The 24,953-nt window shown below is 34.2% G+C and overlaps 6 protein-coding genes across 8 annotated transcripts; 2 read left to right on the top strand and 4 right to left on the bottom strand.

Moving 5' to 3' along the window:
• Positions 1-253: 253 nt before the first annotated feature.
• On the bottom strand, positions 254-1,717 carry LOC101221272 (probable F-box protein At4g22030). The gene has a single exon (XM_004134723.3). The coding sequence runs from the start codon at positions 1,651-1,653 to the stop codon at positions 391-393; it is 1,263 nt and encodes a 420-aa protein (XP_004134771.3). The 5' UTR covers positions 1,654-1,717; the 3' UTR covers positions 254-390.
• A 2,420-nt stretch (positions 1,718-4,137) lies between these two features.
• On the bottom strand, positions 4,138-5,400 carry LOC101210330 (probable F-box protein At4g22030). Its single transcript, XM_004134928.3, has one exon. It carries the CDS (start codon positions 5,398-5,400, stop codon positions 4,138-4,140), a length of 1,263 nt encoding a protein of 420 aa, XP_004134976.2.
• A 2,974-nt stretch (positions 5,401-8,374) lies between these two features.
• Positions 8,375-12,019, top strand: LOC101221512 (peroxisomal membrane protein PMP22). The gene is made up of 7 exons (XM_004134724.3): positions 8,375-8,705; positions 9,960-10,058; positions 10,235-10,336; positions 10,780-10,855; positions 11,187-11,257; positions 11,530-11,615; positions 11,730-12,019. The coding sequence occupies exons 1-7, from the start codon at positions 8,634-8,636 to the stop codon at positions 11,779-11,781; spliced, it is 558 nt and encodes a 185-aa protein (XP_004134772.1). The 5' UTR covers positions 8,375-8,633; the 3' UTR covers positions 11,782-12,019.
• A 1,689-nt stretch (positions 12,020-13,708) lies between these two features.
• Positions 13,709-15,746, top strand: LOC101221743. The gene is made up of 2 exons (XM_004134725.3): positions 13,709-14,312; positions 15,061-15,746. Exons 1-2 carry the CDS (start codon positions 14,030-14,032, stop codon positions 15,441-15,443), a joined length of 666 nt encoding a protein of 221 aa, XP_004134773.1. The 5' UTR covers positions 13,709-14,029; the 3' UTR covers positions 15,444-15,746.
• A 470-nt stretch (positions 15,747-16,216) lies between these two features.
• Positions 16,217-17,611, bottom strand: LOC101210574 (mitogen-activated protein kinase kinase kinase 18). The gene is made up of 2 exons (XM_031887051.1): positions 16,427-17,611; positions 16,217-16,222 (listed from the first exon to the last, which is right to left on the bottom strand). Exons 1-2 carry the CDS (start codon positions 17,609-17,611, stop codon positions 16,217-16,219), a joined length of 1,191 nt encoding a protein of 396 aa, XP_031742911.1.
• Positions 17,612-20,172: 2,561 nt separating this feature from the next.
• Positions 20,173-24,265, bottom strand: LOC101221973 (aspartic proteinase). Of its 3 annotated transcripts, none has more exons than XM_011659831.2 (14): positions 24,136-24,265; positions 23,304-23,690; positions 23,152-23,212; positions 22,754-22,848; positions 22,569-22,681; positions 22,313-22,481; positions 22,188-22,227; positions 22,032-22,096; positions 21,611-21,724; positions 21,459-21,523; positions 21,187-21,343; positions 20,980-21,096; positions 20,592-20,680; positions 20,173-20,466 (listed from the first exon to the last, which is right to left on the bottom strand). In XM_011659831.2, exons 2-14 carry the CDS (start codon positions 23,682-23,684, stop codon positions 20,382-20,384), a joined length of 1,551 nt encoding a protein of 516 aa, XP_011658133.1. In that variant the 5' UTR covers positions 23,685-23,690; positions 24,136-24,265; the 3' UTR covers positions 20,173-20,381. The 3 variants fall into 3 exon arrangements, with proteins under 3 accessions (XP_011658133.1, XP_004134774.1, XP_031742358.1); XM_004134726.3 differs by having other exon boundaries at positions 24,132-24,257; XM_031886498.1 differs by lacking the exon at positions 24,136-24,265 and adding an exon at positions 23,960-23,978.
• Between the last annotated feature and the right edge of the window lie 688 nt (positions 24,266-24,953).

Raw genomic sequence — 24,953 nt, 5'->3', positions numbered from 1 at the left:
CTTGTGTTGCCAACTTTTTAATTATGCAAAAATGACCAATAAAACCACGTCAAATTACTCGTTTGGAAAAGTCTAACAAGTTCTCTAAACTGCTAAACTAAGTTGATTGATATGTGTGTTATGTTCGAAAGTGTTAAATACCTTATATACTTTTGATATACTTAGAAATTTGATTTGGTTGTGGTTGGACCATGTTTTGATATCTGCTATATTATTGATATATTCAAAATTAAATTGAATTGGATTATAAAAATAAAAATCAATAAAAGTATCTCAAAATAAAATTAAAAGTCATATGTATGGTTAATGTTTTCTTTACCAGATTGGATTAGACTTAATATTACCTATCTCAAAGAATAAACGAATTAAAACATCAAAAGAATAAATCAATCAGAAGAGCTTGCTAGCAAATTCATCCATGGAAAATCCTTCCTCTCTAGCTGCAGCTGATTTAGTGGCCAATTGTCTAAGCTGAGATAAGCTTCTTCCCAATTTCAAAGCCACTTTCCTTTCAAACACTTCACCATTTTCCCTCTTCTCCCATTCTTTCTCCCCAAGTGTCCCTCTAATGGATTCTTCCAATAGCCCGAAGAAGCCGGCACTATTCCTATACATCTCGAACACCATCCCAATTTGCCCACCGTGCTCTAACGCGTTCACGGCGGCTGCTAATGATCCGGCCACCGCAGCCACTGCCATCCCTGCGGATGACCAATCACCCACAAAAGCAGAACTCAAAGCCGCAATGCCGGTGAGAACAGGGCCTGTGATTGCCAATGTTTTATTAACCTTCAAAACTAAATTCCCAAGCCTAACGTAATCTTCGGCGTCTTTTGACTTCACGATTTCAACAACCTCCCTCATTTCGGCCTCGAGTTCAACGCTCCACCCATTGGAATCTCGACCTTGCTTTCCATCAAAATGGGTGTTTCCATTCTTCGTCTGAGATTCGTAATTTTCCGAAGAATTGGGCCACCACGAAGCCGGCTCGACTGTCTTGGGGAATTTTTCAAGCATTGCACCAAGCAAAGGAAGTGGGTATGCTTTATCGATCGCCAACACTTTTTTCATGGCGGAGTCGACGTCCACTTGAGTAGGAGCTCCATCAAGAATCAAGCTTTGGATTTGGGTTTGGAGCTGCTTAAACAATCTAGCCGCATTTCGCTGCTCTTCAGCCAATTGTGATGGTTGAATTTTGTTCACCATCACCAACATCCCTGTCGCAGCAGAGAAAAGCAGAGCCGACGACACTTTGAGAGCCAAAAGAGGAGCTCCGAGGGATCCGACGGCGGGTGCGGAGGCGGCAAGGGCAGAGGCGGTTAGAGTTATCATATTGATGGAATTGAGGAAAAGGGAATTCCAATTGTCTCGCTGTTGGCAAATGTTGTTGTGCATTTCTACACGATCGGCTACGGCTTCTAAGATGGCGTGAAGCTGTGATTTGAGAGGCGATTCCGTAGGAATAACATTAAGAATGGGTTGGTTTAAACAAAGTTGCTCGATCATTTTAACGGAGGGTGTGGAAGTTTTAGGGAGTTTGGGGGCGGAGATTCTGAGATTAGGAAGCTTTGGGATGTGAAGTGAGGCATTGGTAGTGGATGTTTTTGAAGAATGGGAAGCCGAGAAGAGAGGTAAAGATTGTAAAGAAGCCATTGTTGAAATCTTTTGTTAGTTTTGGGAAAGAGAGGAATAAGAGGGTTAGTGTTTTTGTAATGAATTGAAATGGATGCATACCTTGATGGACGATGGTAGCTGATTTTATAGGCCAAATGAATTTGAAGAAACTTTGACTAGCAGGCTGTCTTGACTCGTAATCGTGACTTGTTCCCCTTCCCCCCATTTTTATGTTTAATATCATTCATCATTTGTTTAAAAATATCTTGGATTGGGTCACCCAAACATACGATGTACTATGCTTCTATCTTTGACTCTTGATTTTTTTTTCTCTCTTTTACTTCACATTCAAATGAGTTTTTTTCTTTTCGGTAATCCTTAATATGGTTTGTTTAATATTATTTGGAAGTTAAAATGATAATTTGAGAAATGTAAGGCAACTAACAACCTATTAACACGTTTTGATTGTTTACAAGAATGTGCAGTTGATTTTAAAATTATAAGGGTTATAAGTGTTTTTTAAGAAAAAAGATATCAAACGTTCATATTTATCAAATGGTTCATCTCCGATCTCTCTCAAAATTTTCTCTTAGATCTTTTATGCTAAATATTATCTCTCATATCTTCCATTTTTCCTTACCATACTTCTAAGTTCTTTCACTTGCATTTCAGCTCGTGCGTCACCAAGATCCATTTAATCATTTTCATTAGCCTTTGTATTTATAAAAATATTTCTTATACACATGTAAATTTAAAGTATAAATTGATATAACCAATGGTTTGTTGTTATTTTAGAGATACAATCTTAAAAGTGTTAGGTATAAATGGATAATTTTTTAGTATTGTAGTATTTATTTTTTAATTTAATTATGTTGAAAGAGAGTGTGGAGTAAAGTAATAAAATGGAGACTGAGTTATATTATGAGGATGATGCTGTGTCCTTGGACAAGGTCCTCCCCAGGCATGACGTCGTAGAAGCTCAAACAAGTAATATGTTTGACCATTAATTTGTTTGTATTAGAAGATGAATCTACGTTTATGGTTGACATTTCACAATTTGTATTATATCTTAATTAGTCCATGCAACTTACAATACCTTACGCAATTTGTCGGTTTAAAATAATTGTTGGTTTTCGGTTTTCTTAAGCTATTGTGGTGGTGTGCTTGCTTACCGATCGCCATCACTTTGGGGTTTTATTTTTTCAATTTAATATCAACTTCATTTTACATCCTAATTTATTATATATATATATATATATATTGTTTAAATGTTAAAAATTGGTCTAATTAAATTGACATTGAATGGATGGTTGGTCAAATAATTAGACCCGGTTGATAATAATTTATTCATTGTCCATTACATTAGTGAATCACATTAATAATAATCTCTTTCTTGTACATGCAAGTAATTTCTAATTTTCATTTTATATTCTCTATTTTCATATATATTACCATATTTAAGTTATTTCTTATCATATCCACTTCCTTACTTTACCGAGAAATGGTTAATACAAAAATGGAAGTTTAACTTCCCAAATATATTGAGATGAAAATATGAGTCTAAGAATTTGAATTATAAACTTAGACTAGGTAAGCCTTTGATTAATTTTTAGCCATATGAGATATACCTTGTTGAATGGGGTTATATAATTCAATGTTCAATCAATATGTATAAGTGGGTGGTAAAAGTTTATCCAAAATTTGGAATATGAATTTAAACTTAAATTCAAATAAATATGAGCGTGTAATTTTCTATTGATATAATATCCTCAATATATAGTAAATGTTAGCTATCATAAAGTTTGGGGTTCGAATCTTTTCATTCATATTGTACTAGTATAAGTACAATCGTAGTCAAATTGGATATAAGTTGTTACGTTTATTTTACTGAAAACAAGCATATGTTAACTATTATGAAGTTTGTGGTTTGAATCTATCCATTCATATTGTATCAATAAAATCATAGTTATAGTCAAACTTGAATATAGACTATATTTACAATACTTAAAACATAATATAAAATGTGAGTATCATTTGAATATGGACTCACTTTCAAGTATGTAATCAAAATCAATAATGTGATTGGCACCAAGGAATTTGATTGTACTCTGTTGGAAAATGCGATCATGATTATAGTTATGATTACGATTATAATTATTTATTAACACTAAACCATAAAAGTATAGCTTTACATAATATTTAGATAATCGGATAAAACAATTTAATTACATTTGCCATAGATATTTATTACTATTGATATGTTAATAAAATTTCATTATAATTAGCCTACCTTTTATTTCAGATTCATAAACGCGATCATAGTTTAAACTAGTTCGACCATGTATCTGTATGAAAGGTACGAATATTTACTTAACAAGAAAATAAATCTTAAACAAAGAATAGTTAGGTATATTGATCAAATAACGTTACTTTTTTTTACATGATTGGATGGACACAACATTTCTCATCTCAAAGAATCAACGAATTAAAACTTTAAAAGAATAAAAGATAAAAAATCAAAAATCAAAAGAGCTTGCTGGCAAATTCATCTATGGAAATTCCTTCCTCTCTAGCCGCAGCTGATTTTGAGGCCAATTGTCTAAGCTGAGATAAGCTTCTTCCCAATTTCAAAGCAACCTTCCTTTCGAACACTTCACCATTTTCCCTCTTTTCCCAATCTTTCTCCTCAAGTGTCCCTCTAATGGATTCTTCCAATAGCCCGAAGAAGCCGGCTGTATTCCTATACATCTCAAACACCATCCCTATTTGCCCACCGTGCTCTAATGTGTTCACGGCGGCTGCTAAAGATCCTGCCGCCGCGGCCACCACCATCCCTGTGGATGACCAATCACCCACAAAAGCAGAACTCAAAGCCGCAATGCCGGTGAGAACAGGGCCTGTGATTGCCAATGTTTTATTAACCTTCAAAACTAAATTCCCAAGCCTAACGTAATCTTCAGCGTCGTTTGACTTCACGATTTCCACAACCTCTCTCATTTCGGCCTCAAGTTCATCGCTCCACCCATTGGATTCTCGACCTTGCTTTCCATCAAAATGGGTGTTTTTGTTCTTTGCCTGAGATTCGTAGTTTTCAGAAGAATTGGGCCACCACGAAGCCGGCTTGACCGTTTTGGGGAATTTTTCAAGCATTGCACCAAGTAAAGGAAGTGGGTACGCTTTATCGAGCGCCAAGACTTTTTCCATGGCGGAGTCGACGTCCATTTGAGTAAGAGCTCCATCAAGAATCAAGCTTTGGATTTGGGTTTGAAGCTGCTTAAACAATCTAGCCGCATTTCGCTGCTCCTCAGCCAATTGTGAGGGTTGAATTTTGTTCACCATCACCAACATCCCTGTTGCAGCAGAGAAAAGCAGAGCCGATGACATTTTGAGAGCCAAAAGAGGAGCTCCGAGGGATCCGACTGCGGGTGCGGAGGCGGCAAGGACAGAGGCGGTTAGAGTTATCATATTGATGGAATTGAGGAAAAGGGAATTCCAATTGTCTCGCTGTTGGCGAATGTTGTTGTGCATTTCTACACGATCGGCTACGGCTTCTAAGATAGCGCGGAGCTGTGATTTGAGAGGGGATTCTGTAGGAATAACATTAATAATGGGTTGGTTTAAACAAAGTTGCTCGATCATTTTAACGGAGGGTGTGGAAGTTTTGGGGAGTTTGGGAGCGGAAATTTTGAGATTAGGAAGCTTTGGGATATGAATTGCGGCTTTGGTAATGGATGTTCTTGAAGAAGGGGAAGCCGAGAAGAGAGATAAAGCTTGTAATGAAGCCATTGTTGGAACAAGTTTTGAGGTTGTTTTTTGTATGTTGGTGTTGAATTGAAGAGGGAGAATACCGAATGGTGGCTGATTTTATAGAGGAAATGAATCGAAGTCAGAAACGAAGAAATTTAGATAAGCGGGCTGAATTGACTCGGCTCACTAGCTGACTCGTGACTCGTTCTTCGGTTTTTTCAATTTTTAATTTTCGTTTGTTCAAAAATGTTACATCCTCTCTCTTGTATTTGGTGTCCAATACAAAACGATGTCGTAATATTTGCCATGTAGTCTTTGTTTGACTGTTGATTTGTTCTTTTTGGTTGAACACAACCAACGGATGATTATTACCAACTACTTCCCCTTTTTTTCTTTTTATTGTATATAATTCTCAATTTTGAACCTTAATTAAATCTATAGTTTCAATGCATTCAAGACTTTCCATTAGCTTTCTCCTAATGAATTGGTTTAAAACCCGGAAACTACTTCATACCTTATAGATTTCATTTGTTTTAGTTACATTCCAACAGTTGGAGGATCTCAACTTTTGACTTGTTTTTCTTTGATCTAATCTTGACTGATATGATTAAAAGATTTTTCTATCGATGTGATGTTGAGTCTACCATACTTCGATACATAAGTTAATACAATAAATGATTAATTCAATTATACACTAAAAAAAGAAAGTGAATCTCTCGTTTGGATACTATTTATCATCTTTTAAGGTGGTTGAGTTGAGTTGTTTATAAGTATTCTTTAAGACATATTCATAGTTTGGTGTGATGGTACAAGTGTTTGAGATGTTTCTGACACTCAAGATTGTAGGGTGTCAATCTTACTTCAACTCGTTTTATTTTTCAATTGATATATATATATTAGTTTGATTGATCAGTCCAAAACTCGAGCACTCACATTTTAGTTTTAGGACATATCTTCTCTTGTACCCTTTGTTGATATCCATTAAACTTAAACCAGTTTAAGAACTTTGGGTCATACCTTGAAGAACTCTTAATATTATTTATTAATATGTTTAATTAGAGACTTATACACACTTACAAATTGTGATCTGTCTATTATCTTTAATTTTTTTTGGGAAATCTATTTTAATACCTTGTTGACAAACTTAGGAAGAAAAACATTTCATCGAATCTTTAATATGTTATAGATAAAATTTTAAAATTTAAAGGACTTTGACAAAAATGTAAAAATAATGGAAAATAGTAGTAATCAATCAATTTGTTTACCTTTCGGATTTAAAGCCTAATATATTTTCCAAATCTTAACGTTGGGATTTTTTCCCAAGTGAGTTTTTATAAAATTGCTATGTAAAAAGAAAATACTAATTTAGTTCCTTATTACATGATCTTCAAACTTCTACTTAATAGGTAGACGGCAAATGTGGTGAATAATTGTAGATTTAGTTAGTTAGGTCACATAAAATAATTAAACAAGTACGTAGACATTTAATTATTTTTAAATGACGAAGTTTTAGACTTGATTATTATTAGTTTTTTCATTTTGTTCAAAGTAAGTCTGTATACATACTTTTTAATAAATTTTTAAAAAACCAACCTGAACTTTAAAAACTAAAAAATAATTTTTTTTATAAATATTTAATCAATAACTGAACTCTTTTATTAAAAAAAAAGAGAGTGTAAAATGATATAAAAAATTAAAAAAATAAATTTAATTGCTAGATATTTCTTTATTGAATAGACTATCTCATGCTAATGTCATACGTAATATAACTTTATAAACATAGGAGCTTTGGAACAAAAAGTATCTAAAACTTTAACTACATTTTACGCCAATAAATACTATTTTTATATTTATAGTAGTCAGAATTTACGCCTGACTTGATCATAGATTTGTTTGATTTTGTGATGGTTTTAATTAATTGGTTAATTTTTAAATTGTAATCCGCCGTTTCTGAACAAAAATAAAAATAAAGAACGTAAAATAATAATAATAATAAATAAATAAATAAAGACACGTAGCGTGGCGAGCAGAAATGGAAGCGGAAGTAAAAAGTAGTTGGTTTTCGGTTTTTCTAAAAGCTATTGGTTTTGGGTTCTCCAACTTCTCCGGTTTTTTTTAATTTTGTTTCTTTTACTATAACTAATTCATATCTTTATCTAAAAAGCTTAGTTGGTCTACTTTAAATGATTTTAGTTAGATTAAAGATGTTCTCCCAAATAACTAGATCCACTTTAAACAGAAATTGCATCAAATAGCATTAATATTTAGAACAGTTTATGACATCTATTTTTTACATATTACGAATATGTCAAATTTAGTGACTATCATACGATAATAATAGAAATATCGGAGGGTTATCAAACTACAATCATATGATTATCGACTTTTAAATTTGTTATTTTTGCAATTTAGAAAATGTAGTGACATAAGTTTTGTTATAATAGGTTTTTTTTGTTACTTTTGTCGGGATCCCTATTTTTAATTTAAAAGAACAGTAAATGTGTGTTTTCGTTCGAATCTACTATGTTTAAAGTTTTGTTGAAGACTTTTGATGAACTTAACTTCTAAATAGATTCTTTTTTATTTGGATTCGAGATGTTTCATCCATACAAGAGACAAAGTTAATTCAAGTAATGACTAATTTAAAAGTTTCAAGATATTGACATTTTCCTTTTGGAATGTGTATTTTTATATCAGTACGTTTGTGAACGGGGTCAACATAAACTTTAAATATTCTCTTGACCAACCTTCAAAATCATTTATTTTTTATAAACTATAGATCTATTTTAGTTGATAGAGAATATGAAGGGTCGAGCAATTAAAATGGAATGTAATACTTGTTTGAAAGAAATAAAATGGAATGAGATATACTAAAGTCGAAAATTGAAATCAAATAACGGGTCGGGTTAGGGTTAAAAGCGGAGGAGAGAATGACAATTCTTGACCCGGCTTGTCCGTCCACGGAGAATGAGATTTCCCCAACTGCCACGAGCTTGTGGTCAGAAAATGGCGAAACCTCCAGTCCAATACGCAATTTATGATTGCAAGCAAATTATTGTTCTTCTTTCCAATTTAGTTGTTCACGTTCGGGGTAGTTACTACTTAGCCTTCTTCGACTCCATGTGGTCATTGTGGTGGCCCCCTATTATCCAGATATTTTGTGAGAAGCGGACAATAAGATTTGATTTCATGAAACACTACTGTGACCAAAACTCAGACTCTTAACTCAATCCTCTCTGCTGTTGCTTGGAGAAGAAAGAGAGAAAGCCATAATGGGTTCTTTAGCCAAGAAGGCTTTAAACAAGTATCTTTCCCAACTTAATCATCACCCTTTGAGAACCAAGGTGATTTTTCCCTCGCTTTGAATCTCTCTTTTTGATGGGTTTTCTATATTTGCCTTGTTTTCTCCTTTTCTTTATACTGGGGGTCTTTCGCTACTTGAGATTTGTAAAGCTTTTAGTTTATTCCCCACATTTTTCTACCAGTTCAGTGAGCTTCTAAGTAACGGGCATATCGTGAAGCTGAAAGATATGCCCTTTTTCTAATTGTTTCATTTTGAAGATCTAAATATAACAAACATTCAGCATTTAACTTATTGGTCATATGATATCTCGACCCGGAGGTCAGACTTCAAGCCCCACTTCACACGTTGTTCGACTAAACATTAATGAACTCTGGATATATTATTTATTAACATTGAAATCTGTCAACAGCTAGTTTGGGGCTTTTGATATTTCAATGATCCATAGTTTTGGATGGAAATGGCTTTGTCATTAACTAAAATAATGTGTTGTTTCGATGACTTGAAATCAGACCTTTTTCAGATTGAGTTTATTTAAATAATGGTAAAAAGCAAGTGTATTGGCTTTGGAACTTTCCTCACTTCCTTCTTTATCTGTTGGTTTTGAACTCGAGGATGAGCTAATTTGTTTAAGGAGGGAAATTGAAGTACTGAGATTTATGGACTAATTAGTTTAGTTTTTTCAAATACTTGGACCTCGATCCGTAACTATTTCACTTTTCTATTTTTCAAAACTAAGTCTATTTTCTCAAATTTTTACCATGATAGTAAAATAGTTGAGTTATTGGCCAAATTTCAAAAAGAAAAGTAAATTTTAAAGACTACTTTTTTTAGTTTTCAAAATTTAGCTTTGCTTTTAAAATCAATCAAATATAATTTGGATACAAATGGATGGAAGTGAGACTTATAGATTATAGATTGATTTTCAAGAACCAAAAACTAAATGGTTACCAAACAAGGTCTTAATTAGTTGTTACTTACTCTATAAATCAACCATCAGGGGTTTGTTCAGTGGTTAATGGTCGTAGCTTTGACAAAGTACTTAGAGGGAATGAGTTTAGTTCATGGTAACACTCATGGATTTATTGTCTACTAGTTTCCATGACGTACAAATGTTGTAAGTTCATGCGAGTTGTCTTGTGAGATTAGTCGAGGTTAATCTCTTGTGTTTGCGTACTTTGAATCAAAGTCCTTTTGAGTTATAGTTCTTCAAGAATTTTCTCGTTTGTATTCAAGGCTTAAGCTACACCATTGTAGATGGGACCCTTTTGTTTGATGTGTCTTTTTGTTGGACTAGGTAATCACATCTGGAGTATTGGTTGCATTGAGCGATGTGACTTCCCAGAAGCTTACTGGCATACAGAAACTTCAATTGAAGCGAATTTTACTTAAAGTGGTATGGTCCTCTCTAGGTTCATTCTGAATACTGAATAGTGAACATATTTGTTGGAAATCTCCTTTCTATAGGAAAACAATAGTTTGAATGCATGATCTTTGATAAGCCCAACTTCCATGCTTGTGTGTATTGTTGAAAGAAAACAATGGTTCTCGCTCATGATTGGCTCCACGCAGCTTTATGGATGTCTTTACCTTGGACCTTTTGCCCATTATCTGCACCAAATACTAGATAAAATCTTCCACGGGAAAAGAGACACAAAAACGGTTGCCAAGAAGGTATATACTATATACTGTCCTCTTCCATTTATTCTTCCTTTTGGTTCTCAGAATTGAGGTAATTGGTTTCTGAAGTTTGTTATCAACTAGGAGCAGCACCATACTATTGTTAGTTCCCATTACATTCCACTGGCAACCTACATTATTGAAATTATCATACTGCTTTGTGATAGTCTGTAGATATCGTCGTATCAAAGAGTGAGTATTGTTTCATAGTCATATCATCAAGAAAAACTGTTGTGGTGGTATAGAAAATTTTCCAAGAGAGCTTATCAAATTCAACAAATTTGAGAGTTATCAACATCTCAAAGAACATTTGCGATGAACTAAGTGAGATACAAAGGTTGGGGTGGGTGGCGAATGGTGAATTTAGTTAGTGAAAAGTGTTAAATTCGTTGTATTGTATATGAGTATTATGACTATATTTAGTTTTTTTTCCTCAGGTGGCGTTGGAACAATTGACAGCCTCTCCTTGGAACCACTTTGTCTTCTTGGTTTATTACGGACTGATTATTGAGGGTGAGTATAAATTTCAAGATATCCCTATGAAGAAGCAGCCATCGGTTTCTCAGACACCATTTATTTATTTCAATAATAGCTGTATACTGATGGTTGGCATATAAAAAAAAGGCAGTAAAAAGGACCATTAAAAAGAAGAAGCTTGAATAAAGGCAATGAACCTTGGTAACTTTAGCTGCTAAAACTATTGCTTCTATTAAAGAATTCCCTTCAGCAAAGTTTCTAATCCATGTCCAAACTTTTTACTTAAACATTATGATGAAAGAGAGAGAGAGAGAGAAAAAAAAAATTCCTGATTTTATTTCTACTAAATCCTTGCTTTCAAATGCAGGAAGGACTTGGGTCCAGGTAAAAGCTAAGGTTAAAAAGGAATTTCCTTCACTCCAGCTAACTGCTTGGATGGTAATTCCCTTTTCCCACTCATTAGCTTTGCTTCATTTGTCAACTCGTTTTATTGGGGTAATCATTGATAGGAGTTATCAATATATAGTCTATCGGTGGTAGACTCTAGAGCTGGATCTAAATTTTGTTGTATCTGCTTTTTTTTTTTTTTTGTATTGTGCTATATCTACTAATATTTTGAGTCTGATTGGGAGCTGCTTCTTTCATTTAACGGTGTTCATTAAATCCCATTAGAACTCGTTCTCATATTAATAGAATGTATAAATTTTCAGTTCTGGCCATTTGTTGGTTGGATAAATCACCAGTTTATGCCTCTTCAGTTTCGTGTCATCTTCCATAGCCTGGTCGCGTTCTGTTGGTACGCATACTTCCTTGGTTTCGTTTCACTTGGTTATATCTAAACCATTGGTTGTTTTATATTCTCTCTAGTTGCTAACACCCCTCAAATGTTTATTTATTTGGTTGTTTCCAGGGGATTATTCTTGAACGTTCGAGCAAAATCCGTGACGTTGAACAAATCGTAGTGTAAACTAGAATTCTGCAAAATGTCCTGACTGGTAAAATATTATCCTCGTTAGTACTTATGACAAACTTTTCTTTAGCTTTTGTGAAAGTAATTGTCCCCAATGCAACTCGATTATTGAACTATATGCTTCTAGCAATCGTCCTGGAAATGAAATTTTTATGAACACTGTGATCAATATGATAATCATGTATAATTATCTATCAAAATAGTGTTAAGATAAAAATTTCACGGGTGAATAGTCTATTTTGCTGATGGTAGAATTTTTAGATAGGATAAACATGTTCTTGATGATTAGTTTGGATGCAATAGTATTTTTAAGTGTCATAAATTTCACATGTGATTATTTAGGTCCCGTTTAGCTAGATTCAAAATTTCAAATGTCGACATCAATAGAAATATGAAAGTCATAATTTTACAAAAATCTTGACAAAAAATCAATTTTGATGAATATTTCTGAAATAATAACAATAATAAATAATAAATTTGGATGTATATAATGTTTGCAATAGTAACATTTTGTTATTATTTACGTTGGATATAGATTTTCTATGATTATAGAAATATTGATTCATTTTTTTTATGTTAATGTCAAACCTATGAAAACCTGAAAATATCAATGACAATTTAGACTCGTTGACCGAAATATAATAATAGGGTTGGATTCGTTTTGGCTAAAGAGTAACCGTAGTTGGGATTCGAGGGTGATGAAGTATAAAAAATGACATGAAGACCATGGGAACCCAAGAGTTTTCTCCTAAATTTGTTTGTTTCTGTTTTGTTCTTTTCTTTTTGTTTGTGTTTCTTATGTGAGTTGGTTGATCACCTCAACTCTAAAATTAAAATTTACTTATAAACAATTAGTGTTATTATTCATTTTTTTTTTTATAGAAGGACTATTAGCTAATGATAAGTTTAGGGTTGATTAGTTATAATTATTTAGGATTTTGTATTGAAAAACGAAGATTGTTTTTCTTATCCATAATCGAATGATTTTGAGATGAAATCGTGTATTGATGTAATGTGATATTAGAGTTTGTAAATTCCGAATAAACATAAAAGAAAAAATGAAAAACAATTTGATCTATGAACCTAAAGAGAAACCGTAGGTCGATCAATTTAATGATATTGAGTTTGAGTTATTAGTTAATTTAAAGGGAAGGTGGTCAAATTTTATGGACGGATGGAAATTCATCCTTAGACCGAGGAATATAAAATGAGAAACGTTTGGGTGCGTAGGGCATAGGGTTATGAAATTCAAAATGGTGGGTGGAATCAACTAAAGAAATCCTCAATTTCCCTGAGTAAACCTTTTCTGATTTTAAATTCCCACAACTTTTTGAATAAAGAAGAAATCAAATTTTATGCTTTTAACTGTCTTTTTCCAACAATTTCAACCAATTTAGATTTTAATGAGAGCAATATATATATATATATATATATATTAAATCTAGTTTATTTTAATCAAGTTGACCAATTCTTTTCAGTTGGATTGATTATGCAACTAAAGAAGATTCTGCCAATTCCATTTCTTATTATTACTCAATTCTCTTCGTTACTAAGCAAGATACATCTATTCCATAATTATAATTTTACGATAGAAAGGTTTAAACTACATATGTGTTTACATTTCATGTATGATTTTAATGAATTTTCTAACAGAAAATTATAATATGCAGCACTAATATTACACACATATATATAAGATATTGTAGAATGATTTACAAAAATGGTTGGAAACATAAGATAATGTTAAAAGGGTTAAAGAATTGCTAATATAAACATGCTATCCTTTAGTTATAATAAAACAAAGGTCTAAAATTGTCGGAAAGTTTGAGGTAAATTAGATATTTTGAAATTCAAAACCCAAAATAAATAATAATAAAAATTAGGGAGAAAAAAGGAAAAAGAAGAAAAAGAAAGAAAGAAAGAAAGAAAATGGATCATAGAACGTGGAAGGCCACGACGACCTTTCTCTCTAACCTCTCTCAAACTCTCCTTTTTTCCATCTCTTTTCTTCCTCTTTAACCATTCCATAATTTAATGCTTCAGCTCTCGTGAGGTTCCTTCCTCTGTTCACTGATTAAGCCCACCTTCCTTCCATTGCTTCCACTCCACAGCCCATTTCATGATCTTTGGCCATACCCCTTTTCTCCCTCCATCATTTTTCACACCTTCCCTCTCATAAATTCTACCCACCCCAAGATCCAAATTTTGCAAATCCTGAATCTCATCTTCATTCTCTCCAAATGATTCAGCTATTGTTCACTGTGATTATATCGGAGATGGTTCTGATTTTGCTCTTTTCCTTCAAAACCCCTTTGAGGAAGCTTGTGATCTTAGCCGTCGATCGGATGAAGCGCGGTCGTGGTCCTATTATGGTCAAGACCGTCGCTGGAACTGTTCTTATTGTTCTGCTTTCCAGTGTTTACAGTATGGTTACGATCCAGAAGCGTTGGATCGATGATGGTGCAATTAACCCCACTGATCAGGTTCTCATGGTCAAGCATCTTCTTGAGGCCACGCTCATGGGTAAATCAAAAGACTTTTCATTTTCTTGCGTGTTTGGATTTAAACTTATTCGACCCATATGAGTTGTTTCCGGCGATTGGTTTTCCTGTGTCTGAATTTGGTTTTGGCTCTTGATTCTTGAATGTGGATTAGTACTGGAAATTGTTTGTTTGAGAATAGTTGAGGAATTGGGTTGAATTTTGAAATGCGGTTGATTTGTTTTGTTTTTATTTGATTCTGATAGTGGTTTGAAATTGCGTAATAAGTTAAAGAGTGCCAGTGTTAGTCATCTCCTGTTGCTCATTCGGTGATGTGGTATTTGACTATTTGGAGCTCATCAATTTAATCTTGGTCACTGTTTCATTAATTACATTAGCTCATTAAAATATGTGTTTCTTTAATCGATCTACTTTAGCTATACTTTCCTCTCATTTTTGTTTGTTGGGTGAAGTGTAATTTGAATACAGTCTCTCTAATGGTCTATAGACTCTTAAATGGATTGATTTAAAGGATTTTTTACAAAAGCATTTAACATCTTTCTTTCAGTTTTCTAGTCAAGTTTTGCAGTATTGATAGAAATATCACAACTCCCCCTCCCCAAGCTCTCACCCCACATGATAAATAGATATTAGATGGGTTTCTTCTTAGGTTATAAAAGCTTGTTATTTCTTTCAAGAACCTACTGGTTTTGACTGCTGAATGATCTTGCTACAATCACAACAATTTTGAGTTTAAAGGTTACTGAACTAGGTAAACAATTTGATTGCAGGGGGCTCTCTATTCCTTGCACTTATGATTGATAGATTACATCATTATATGAGGGAGTTGCGTCTACGGAGAAAAGGCATGGAAGCTATCAAAAAGCAAAGTCGAGCGGTGGAGGATGGGAAAGTTAGCAAGTCGGAGGAGATCAAAGCATTGGAAGAAGAGAGGACCACCCTGGAGACAAAACTCAAACAATTGGAATCGGTACTTGATTCAAAAACAAAAGATATAACAACTTCAGAAGCCAATGTAGTTGCTTTAAGGAAGCAATCTGAAGGATTACTCCTCGAGTACGACCGTTTACTTGAAGAAAACCAGAACCTTCGGGGGCAATTGCAATCTGTGGAGCGCAGATTGTCTCGATCAGGAAGCAAGAAAAATTCCTAAAGAACCCCATATAGTTTAGTAGCTTAATGAATCTCACTTCTTCAAGTTTTGCGCTTCGATTTCGCCTCATACTGTTTACGATCTGGGTATTCCATGATGGGTTGGTGATGGCTGTTTACTTCTTATGTATGCACAATGGCAAGAGAAGATAAGGTTTTGGCTTCTTGTGTCTGATTAAAGTAGGAAGGAAAAGCAGTGGAACGAGAATGAATTCTACTGAAAAACAAAATTGTGATAAATTCAAGTTTGTATTAGAGAACACTTTCGATTCTGTAATTCTTCTGTAGCTACTTCTTTTTTTTTTTTTTTTTTTTCTTTACAGAAATATTTTGGGATTTAACCATGAAGAATTTGGCCTCTGCAAAACTCATTCTTAGGACATATCATTTGATTCCAACCTTTAAAAGCATTAGAATAGAAATTTAAACACAAAAATTATCTATTCTATAACAAACCAATTGAAAATCCCCAGATCCAGAATTTGGACGATTTGTGTTGAGGCTGAGCAACATAATTGTCGGCTTGATTACTTTAGCAGTGAAAAAAACTTCGCTAACATTATTGTCGGCTTGGCTTTGCTGCTAAGTTACATTTTTCAAAACAACTTTTGAATTATCTATGCCAGTGGGTAAGATCCATACTCTGTCAATCAATTACAAATTTCAAGCTAGCCATAGGCAAGCATCATTAATAGCGTTGGACATCAATTTAATTTCTCAACCATAAGCTTATCATACAACCCTAATTTTTCCTCACCAAATTAATGATAAACTTCACATCTGACCATTGAACAAGATATTCATATTCAGCTCAAGTAAACAGAGATTGATCGACATGTTCATATTTTCGTGAAAAATTGAAGTGTTTTCATTATATCTTAAAATTATAAGACAAAATAAACCCCTGGCTGGAAAGACAATAAATAAAGAAATGATAATACATAACTTGTGATTAATAGAAAAATTAATAGTCTTCAATAATACAATTTGGTTGAAAACAGAGGACATAGCAGGAAAGTCTCTGTTCTTAGCCTTACTGCTTTTTCTGCTACCATAGTCACTACTTCTACTTCTACTAACATTAATATAGTCCTGATCACCAACTCCGTTGTTAGTTTCCATTTTGATGGATTGAAAGGAAGAGGGCGTTTCCATTACAGAAACAATATCGTTTTCTTCTAAGCCAATGCTTCTCACTGTTATCCAATCTTCGTCGCACTCCCAATTGGGTATTCCAATCGTTGACACTTCGTTCAGTTGTTGTATCCTCTGCAATGGTGTTCTTTGAATTTTTGGTCTGATCGGACTTTCAACCGTTTCCGGATCGTTCACCGTGTCCCATATTCCTTGATCCAAAATACTCGTTGGAGTTCTTGAATTCTGTTTGGGATGAGATTTCTGCTCTTGAACAAAAGGGTGCTTCAAAAGCTCGTTAACTGACCACCGTTCTTCCGGGTCTCTGATCAAACACCGCCGCAAAAAGTCCTTTCCCTGTTCCGACATGATCCTTGGAATCTCCGGCAAATCATCGCCAGACCCAATTCTGTAAATGGCAGCCAACGGATCCGACAAATTCGCCCAAGGAACTCGGCCGGTCACCATCTGGATCACTGCGCAACCCACTGACCAAACATCAGCTGCAAACCCCTGTTTTTCTCCACGCGCCACCTCAGGCGCCATGAATATCGGCGTCCCAGCCAAATTTCCACCGGAAACCTCTTCCACCCGCCGTGCACAACCGAAATCCGCAATCTTGATCCCATCTTCACCCATCAAAATATTACAACACTTAATATCACAATGTACCACACCATTAGAATGAACATACTGAAGCCCACTTAAAACCTCACGAGTATAAAATTGAGCCGTCGCTTCATCTAATCGGCCACCCGCCTTCTCCATCGCATCCAAAATCGACCCACCAGGCGCAAACTCCATCAAAAGATTACACATCAAATTCCCATTTTCCAACGTAACATCAAACCCCTTATAACCAATAACACGTGAACAATTCAATTGAGAAAGAATCCTCTGTTCCCTCTTGAGAAAATCCAAGTGAGAGAACTCAACTGACTTAACCGCCATCACTTGACCAAACCGAATATCAGTAGCGACGGAGACCGCGGCGGAGGAGCCACGGCCGATGGTCCGGCCTCTGATCCACTCCATTGAAAAAACAGAGATGGGTGAGGATAGATCAGATGAAGAAAAAAAAGGGATGGTTTTATAGTGCAGATTGAAATGATTTAAAAATTGTTTGTTTGATGAGTAAAATTGAGTTGGCAAATTGGAATGTGGTTTTATTTGAAAATTGATGAGAACAAGTTATTCGGTTCTCTTTTGGTTAACCTTTTAGTGAATTTGTCCTTTACATTGTAGCCAATGGGCGGCGGCCGTCTTCTTCTTCTTTTGATCAAAGCAAATTGCAACACTGTCAAAGCAAAGAAGGAAGCATAATGGCAATTTTTGGGCGGCGGTGATTAAGGTAATTGAAGTTAAATGTAATTAAAGAGCTTACGCTAATTCTAATATCCACATGGCATCACATGCTTTCATCACGTGATTTAATCACGTTGATTATGGTGGGTTAAGTATATAATTGGTTGTAATTTTGAGGGAAAAGCATATTCTTCCAAACACTTCTTTTTTCTCCTTTCTTTTGTGGGGTTCAGTGTAATGTGTTGTAAATTAAATTCTTAATCTAAAGATTGACTTTTTTCAAGTCTTACTTTATGAATAATTAATACCAATGTAACTGTAAATTTCATTAATAATTGATTATGATGAGCTTTACCTTCCCACCCCAATGATGCCTACCCACCTTATCCTCTTACCTTTTTTTTTCTCTCTTTTTTTAATTTTGTGATTTCCTATTTTTTAGGAATATAATATAATTTGGTGCATCAAACCTACTCTACTCTACTCTTTATATTTAATACAATTATCTGGGTTTTTCTAAGTTTTGTTTTAGTCTCTTGGACTTAATAACTTCTTGATCCAATCATTGCCACTTAAACATCTTAACCCCCAAACAAACAAACAAAAGCATACAACTAGTTTTCTTGTTGTCAACAATTCCAAATTTGAATACTTTAGTCACATTCTCCTTTTGAGGGTTAGTTTGGATTCAGTGTTATGAAGAAATTTTTTTCATTTTTGTAAAAAAACTTATTTTTATAAAAAATTGTTTGAAACACACTAAAAAAATCTATTTTAAATAGTTATCAAGTACTCAAATTAACTTATTTTTAAACTAACACATAACATTTTAGATTCTATTAATCTCTCTATCATTAAGATAATCTAAAATTTTTCCTTCAACTTGTCATCTCATATTGTAGTAAATTGTTCACCCAAAACTTGAATTTACACATTTTGACAAGTTGGGGATTACTCAAAAGAAATAATCCGAATACATTTTAAAAACGAAAAAGATTAGATTAGAAATAAAAGTAAATTTGAGGACCACAACACAGCAAAAAAGAGCGTGTGTGTATATATAATGTAACGGTCACTCATTAGTAAGTAAGTGAGTAAGAGGTTGTAATAGATGCTCTTTTATTGGTCAGTACATTATATTATTAAGTTATTTATGTATCTAAAAAGAAAAGAAAAAAAGAGAATTGGACCCACAAACAATTTAAATGAAAGGGAAAAAGGAAAGAATATAAAATAAATAAATGAATAAATAAAAATTCGTGCCTTTAATTTGAAACTTAGTTAGAAAAATATGGATAAGAAACATAATTGTAAGGTAAAAAGAATAAAATAGGGATGAGAGATTACTTGAATTGCCGGCAAAGTTTTGATAGAAAAAAAGAACACAAAATAATAAAGGAAGATGGTGGAGTGGACGCAGCGTCAGGTATCACCTTCTTTAAGCTCTTTTCTTTTCTTTTTAATAATCAACGTAAATAAAAGTTACCCACAAAAAAGATAACCAAAAACGGTGCCATCTATAATCTGACTTCTCACTCGCATCCCAATGAAAACAATTTTTTTATTATCGTCATCTCTATAATTTGATTGCTACCAATTCGTACAACTGTTTTATACAGATTTAAAATCTTTGGGTTTCTTAATTAACATCCAACAATTGTTACCAGTGACGTGACTTGTAGTCTTGTAGAGCGAGCACATTCAATAATTCTTTATGGTGTTACAAAGTATGGAAAATAATATGTAGGCACCGACCTTTTATCTCATAGGTTACAAATTGCAGCCTTTCTTTAGTATATTTTGCTTTTTTGTGGGTTCCATTTCATTGGGTGTGACAAGCCTTAGCTTAGCTTAGCTTAGCTTGCGTTTGCATTTTAGACTTTAGAGGATGACGCTGCTTGTGCTTACCCTTCAAGTTAACCCAATCATTAAAGTGGCTCCTTTTCACATTCCCACCACCATCTCATTATCTCCTTCCTTTTCCCTTAAAAACTGCTTAATCTTTTTCATGGGATTTTCTTTATAAATCTCTGAATCTTGCCTGGTTTTTGAAACTGTCCCCATTCATGTTACTTGCTATCATTTTCTTCCAAGTTCATTGAATTTTTAAATGTGCACTCGTCCTAATTTCAAATCTTTCCAATGTTATTTTATCTAAAATGTATAAGATATATGTTGAATTTTTATATGTTGAATTTTCTATTAAATTTTGAGTCTACCAGTGAAATCGTTGACTACCAAAGAAGTGTAATCTTTTATATGTTACTATAGAGTACTATGACATTTAGTTGTATAAGAAAGATGAGAAGAATAAACTGAGAAAACAATTTTTAATGAAAGTTTCCACTAATTACTAAGATTATAGAAATGATATTTTAAACACCACAACATTTACAGGTGCTCTCTTTCTCTCTCTCTCTCTCTCTCTTTATTATGAACAACTTCATTACTTATGTATACACACAAGAGTCACCATTCAAGTCCTGAGTATACATGTTCTTCAAGCAGCTTCAGCAAATCCGACTCGCGCTTTGCCAAAATCAAAGACTGTATGATAAGGTCCCATGAAAACGTCTCCCAAGATCCTGCATTGTCAGCACGTTTATTTCACCGGTAAAAATAAACGAGAGGGAAGAATCTTTATCTTAAAGAGACACGACTCTGAGATTTAAAGAGAGGCAAGAAAACAAGAACATGAAAATGGAAATACCATAGGGGTCCACGAGGAGGAGGAATGTCGAAAGGTATGAATCCACTGATGCATTGAGCTGCAGATCCCTCACCCACCTTCAGAATATACTGTTCACAAACAACAATGAGGTTAGAATGAATAAGGCTAAGATGTTGGCGGCATAAGATACTTGAAGCACTGGTTAGGGTCAAAAGCACAGAACGTGAAACGACATCATATGACAAGGAAAGGATGCCTTCGAGCACCAGATGACAGAGTATTTGACAGAAGAATAATTGAGCACAAAGACGCATTAGATCTCTCCTACCAAGTTATTCGTGATTGACAACTAATCACTGACATATTATATTCTTCAAGTATGAAACAAAGTCAGGAGTTGTAAAGAAAGATTTGGGAAGAAAAATACATCTTTTGAGGTGAGCTCAAAAAGTCTATCGCCAATGGTGAAGGACACGTTAGGCATTTGAGAGATTCGTCCACAGTCAACCAATGTTTCGTCTTGGTTCAACCCACGGTCGCATAGCTGCAGAAACACGAAAGGCAAGTCAGCTGAAGATGAATCATCTGTGGATGAGGTATACTAATGAGTTATATGGAAACAGAACTAGTATACCTCATTGACATTCTCAATGATATCTTCTTGAGTTTTGTTCTGCTTCAGCTCATCCTGAATCCACAAAACCGCCATCTCACAAGCTGAGCACATAGCTTCTGAGAACCCACCAGACGATCTACCATCTTTATCACTCACCACGTTCTCAATTTTCAAACTGGTTTCAATTACCAACCGTAAGTTAATAAAACTGATCTTTTATGCAACTGAAAGGAAAAGTAGTTAGTAGAATTGCTGAAAAATGACTCATCTTGTTGAAGCATTAGACTAACCTAACATCATGAGTTTCATCAAAGGTACACACCCCAATTTTGGAGCATATCTTCTCTGGTTGTGCCTGCCATTAGAATGTAAAAACAACTCCTTAATCTGGTTGTTAAGGATAGATTACATTGTGAGAAAAAAAGTACAGGGCATGTTTTACCTTGGCTAAAAGCAAATCCATAATAGCCCGTCCATATTGTGAAACAATTGCCTTGCATTCTGGATGTGCAACTGCAGCTGCTCCAATTGCTCTATTAATTGATACCACTATATTCTGCAATGGAGAAGAAATATTCTCTAATAAAGTGCATAAGCTACGGAGGTTGCTAGCCTTCATCATGTACGATTAGTGAAGGACCACTTATATGCTAAGTTAATAAAGGGAACCCTTCAGTTATCGGTTACATGATGTAAAGGTTGTTATTGGAGCAAAAGTTTACAGAAAACAAACATGTTTACATTCTTCCAAATTAATCAACTACTTCTCATTTCTCAACTTCATGTTGTTTCTTTATCAACCTGACCCTCATGTGGATAAAAGAGAGATAAAGAAAATAAACTAAAATAATTTGTGTACATACAGATGGACCAGCCAACAAAGAAGTTCCAGAATCTGCAATTGCAGAGCAACCGCCAGCACAATATTCTGTATATCATGTTGTATACGTTAGTCAGAGGCATGTTATACATGATGTGACAATAACACTCAAAAGCCTAGATAAGTAAAGGGATTATACTTGTTGTTTCACCACCAATAAGAATATCGCCAATGTCGAACTACAAGAAAACGCATTTGAACTGTGTGAGGATAAAGGCAAAATTTAAAGTAATGCTCAGTGTTGAAAGGATTTCAAGAGCCAACCTGCCAATACCCTTTGTCAGTCACAGGCACATATGTATGTTGGCCTTTGAAGTGCTTAGGATCGACCCCTCCAAACACAAGCTCACCTCCTTCTTTCTCTTCGGCATTACGATTCAGCCAAAATGAAAAAACTTGCTCCTTGACAAGTTTTTGTTTAACCATGTTATACCTAAGGGGCAATCAAAAGCCTGATTAAAATTTCTTAAAGAACTTCTTCAGCAAGCAGCAACTAGTATTATAGTTGCATTTAGCATACCACACTGGAACAGCACCACCAGTCGCGATCTCTTGAAATCCAAGTCCCAATATACCATCAAATTTGGCGGCCATGAATGTCATAGTAGACATGCTAGTTGCCTCAATGAGTTCCTGAATTTAATCAATGTTAGATACAACTAATTGCCTTCTCAAACTTCAAACCAAAAAAAAAGGTAAGATTACCTGATTACGAACGATAACATCACCAACTTGAACGTTGTCGTAACTAAAGAAGCCAGAAATAGCTCCTGAACCGTACTGAATAGCAGCAGATGTTCCTGTGTAATATAAAACACAACTTTACAACCGTACTGAATAGCAGCAGATGTTTCTTATCTCTACCAGAATGAGATGGAAGACACATTCGACCATAAGCGACTAGCCTTACAGTGATAGCAAGAACAAATAAAATACAATAACTCACTTCATGAAAGCCACTTACTAGTTCCTAAACATCATCTTTCGATATTTGACTAATCTAATATGCGGATAAATGAAATAAGATTAATCAAACTCATTTGAATGCAGGGAACAAAGTTTCATTTTGAAGACTGTTGCAGGTAAAGAGAAGAAAAACATACCATTTCTTTTGTATGTGCTTGACCGCCCTGATTGATACTTAGCATGGAAAAAGCAAGCAAGCTGCATGTGAAGGTAAAACAAACATATTACTAGTCACAAACGAATCATCATATTATTCTTCTTTCTTGATTAGAGTTTAAGTAATCCTCACCGAAAAAATACATTTGGCAGATGGCACCCACAAATTAGAGCTTCCAGTATCAAAAATTACAGTGAACTTTTGAGGTGGTGTGCCAATGCCAATCTCTCCATAGTATTGAGCATCCAAATAGTTCTTTAATGGTACAATATCAGCATTTTTAGATTCTTCAAGATTATTACCCCATTGATTATGTTTTCCAACAGAAGATCCTAAAAACTCTCCTTTCTTTGACTCAAGCAAAGCTTTGAACCGACTGTTTTGATCATATTTAATCTTTTTCAATCCAATCCTTAAAAACCCTTCATTGGAAGCAGATGTTGCTTCAGAGGAATAATGTAGAATCAAAAGCAACAGAGAAACCAAAAGGTGACTAAAGCTGATCTTTCTCATTGTAACCTACAAGCACAAATAGAAGGCTTTAAAGCTCAGAAAAATGGAGCTGGAAGAAACATAAAAGAAAAGGTTCCCTACGACTTTTAGCTTTAAGAGAACTTTAGACTTAAAGTTAGAAAGCTAAAAGGGAGGAAAAAAAGAATAAATGGGAAGTCCATAGTTTTATCCTCGTGAGAAATCAACAATATACCAAACCCAAAAAAGAAACACATACACACAACAATTCCTTTTCTAAATACTGACAAATCAGGACCATTGATTCAGTAACTCACTTTCTTTAAACTGACTGTTAACTGCAATCCATTTCATCCAGAAACATGAAATAAAGGGTGATAACCACAAACATAGCAAAGAAAAAAACCAAATAAATGAATCAAAATTTGATGATCATATACAATTCTGAAGGAACCCAAAACAAATACAAAAGAAAAGATCAATACTAACCCACCAAATGAAACAGATTTCTAGAAGAGAAGTAAGGAGAAAGGGTTGAAGGTAAATGGGAACATCAAATGAGGTTTAAATAGGAGTTGAAGAAAGGAAAAGAGTGGCATTTTAAGCTGTCACTTCACTCCATTCCTTTGAACAAAAGGGACCCACTTACCAAAAGGGCCCGAACGTAGAAATTCCATTTCTTGGTGGGTTTTTGCAATGGCTTTCATTCCATGGATTTCTGGTTGGAGCTTTCGATCAGAACCGTCGGTTTAATTTAGTAGTTTGATAAAGTTGTTTTTACCACGACAGTCTCGTTTTTGGATAGTAAATCGGTTTAAAAAAGGATAACAGAGCATCTGAAAAGTGGAATATGGGGATTTGTTATAGTGATAAGCAAAGAAACACGAAAAACATACCATTTTATGGATTATGTAGAATTATGAAATTCTCTCTCTTTTCCTTTTTAGATTACATATTTGAAGATCAGATGGTTTATATCAAATTTTCCTTTTTGAATATATTTCCAAAATGTATTTAATAACTAATAGTAATTAGTGAGAGATAGAAAACATTCAAATCATAGTTACTACTGTTTTATCAAAATATCTGTATTAAAGTAAGTGGGTGACTATCAGTTTAGTTAAATACAAAAAGAAAAGAGCAAATAATTGTTGTTTATGATAATAAATGTAAGAAATAAGAATTTGTGAACTTCCTGATTTTATAGAAAGAAAGAAATAGGTTCCTTAATAAAATTTTAAAAAGGATTCGGATGAATCAAATATGAATTGATGGGGAAATGGAGAGAGAGAGAGAGAGAGATGAAGGTGT

The sequence above is a fragment of the Cucumis sativus genome, chromosome 6, assembly GCF_000004075.3.
Source record: "Cucumis sativus cultivar 9930 chromosome 6, Cucumber_9930_V3, whole genome shotgun sequence".
In the NCBI taxonomy this organism is placed as follows: domain Eukaryota; kingdom Viridiplantae; phylum Streptophyta; class Magnoliopsida; order Cucurbitales; family Cucurbitaceae; genus Cucumis; species Cucumis sativus.
Note: the sequence above shows the minus strand (reverse complement) of the source record. Positions and strands in the feature narration are given on the sequence as shown.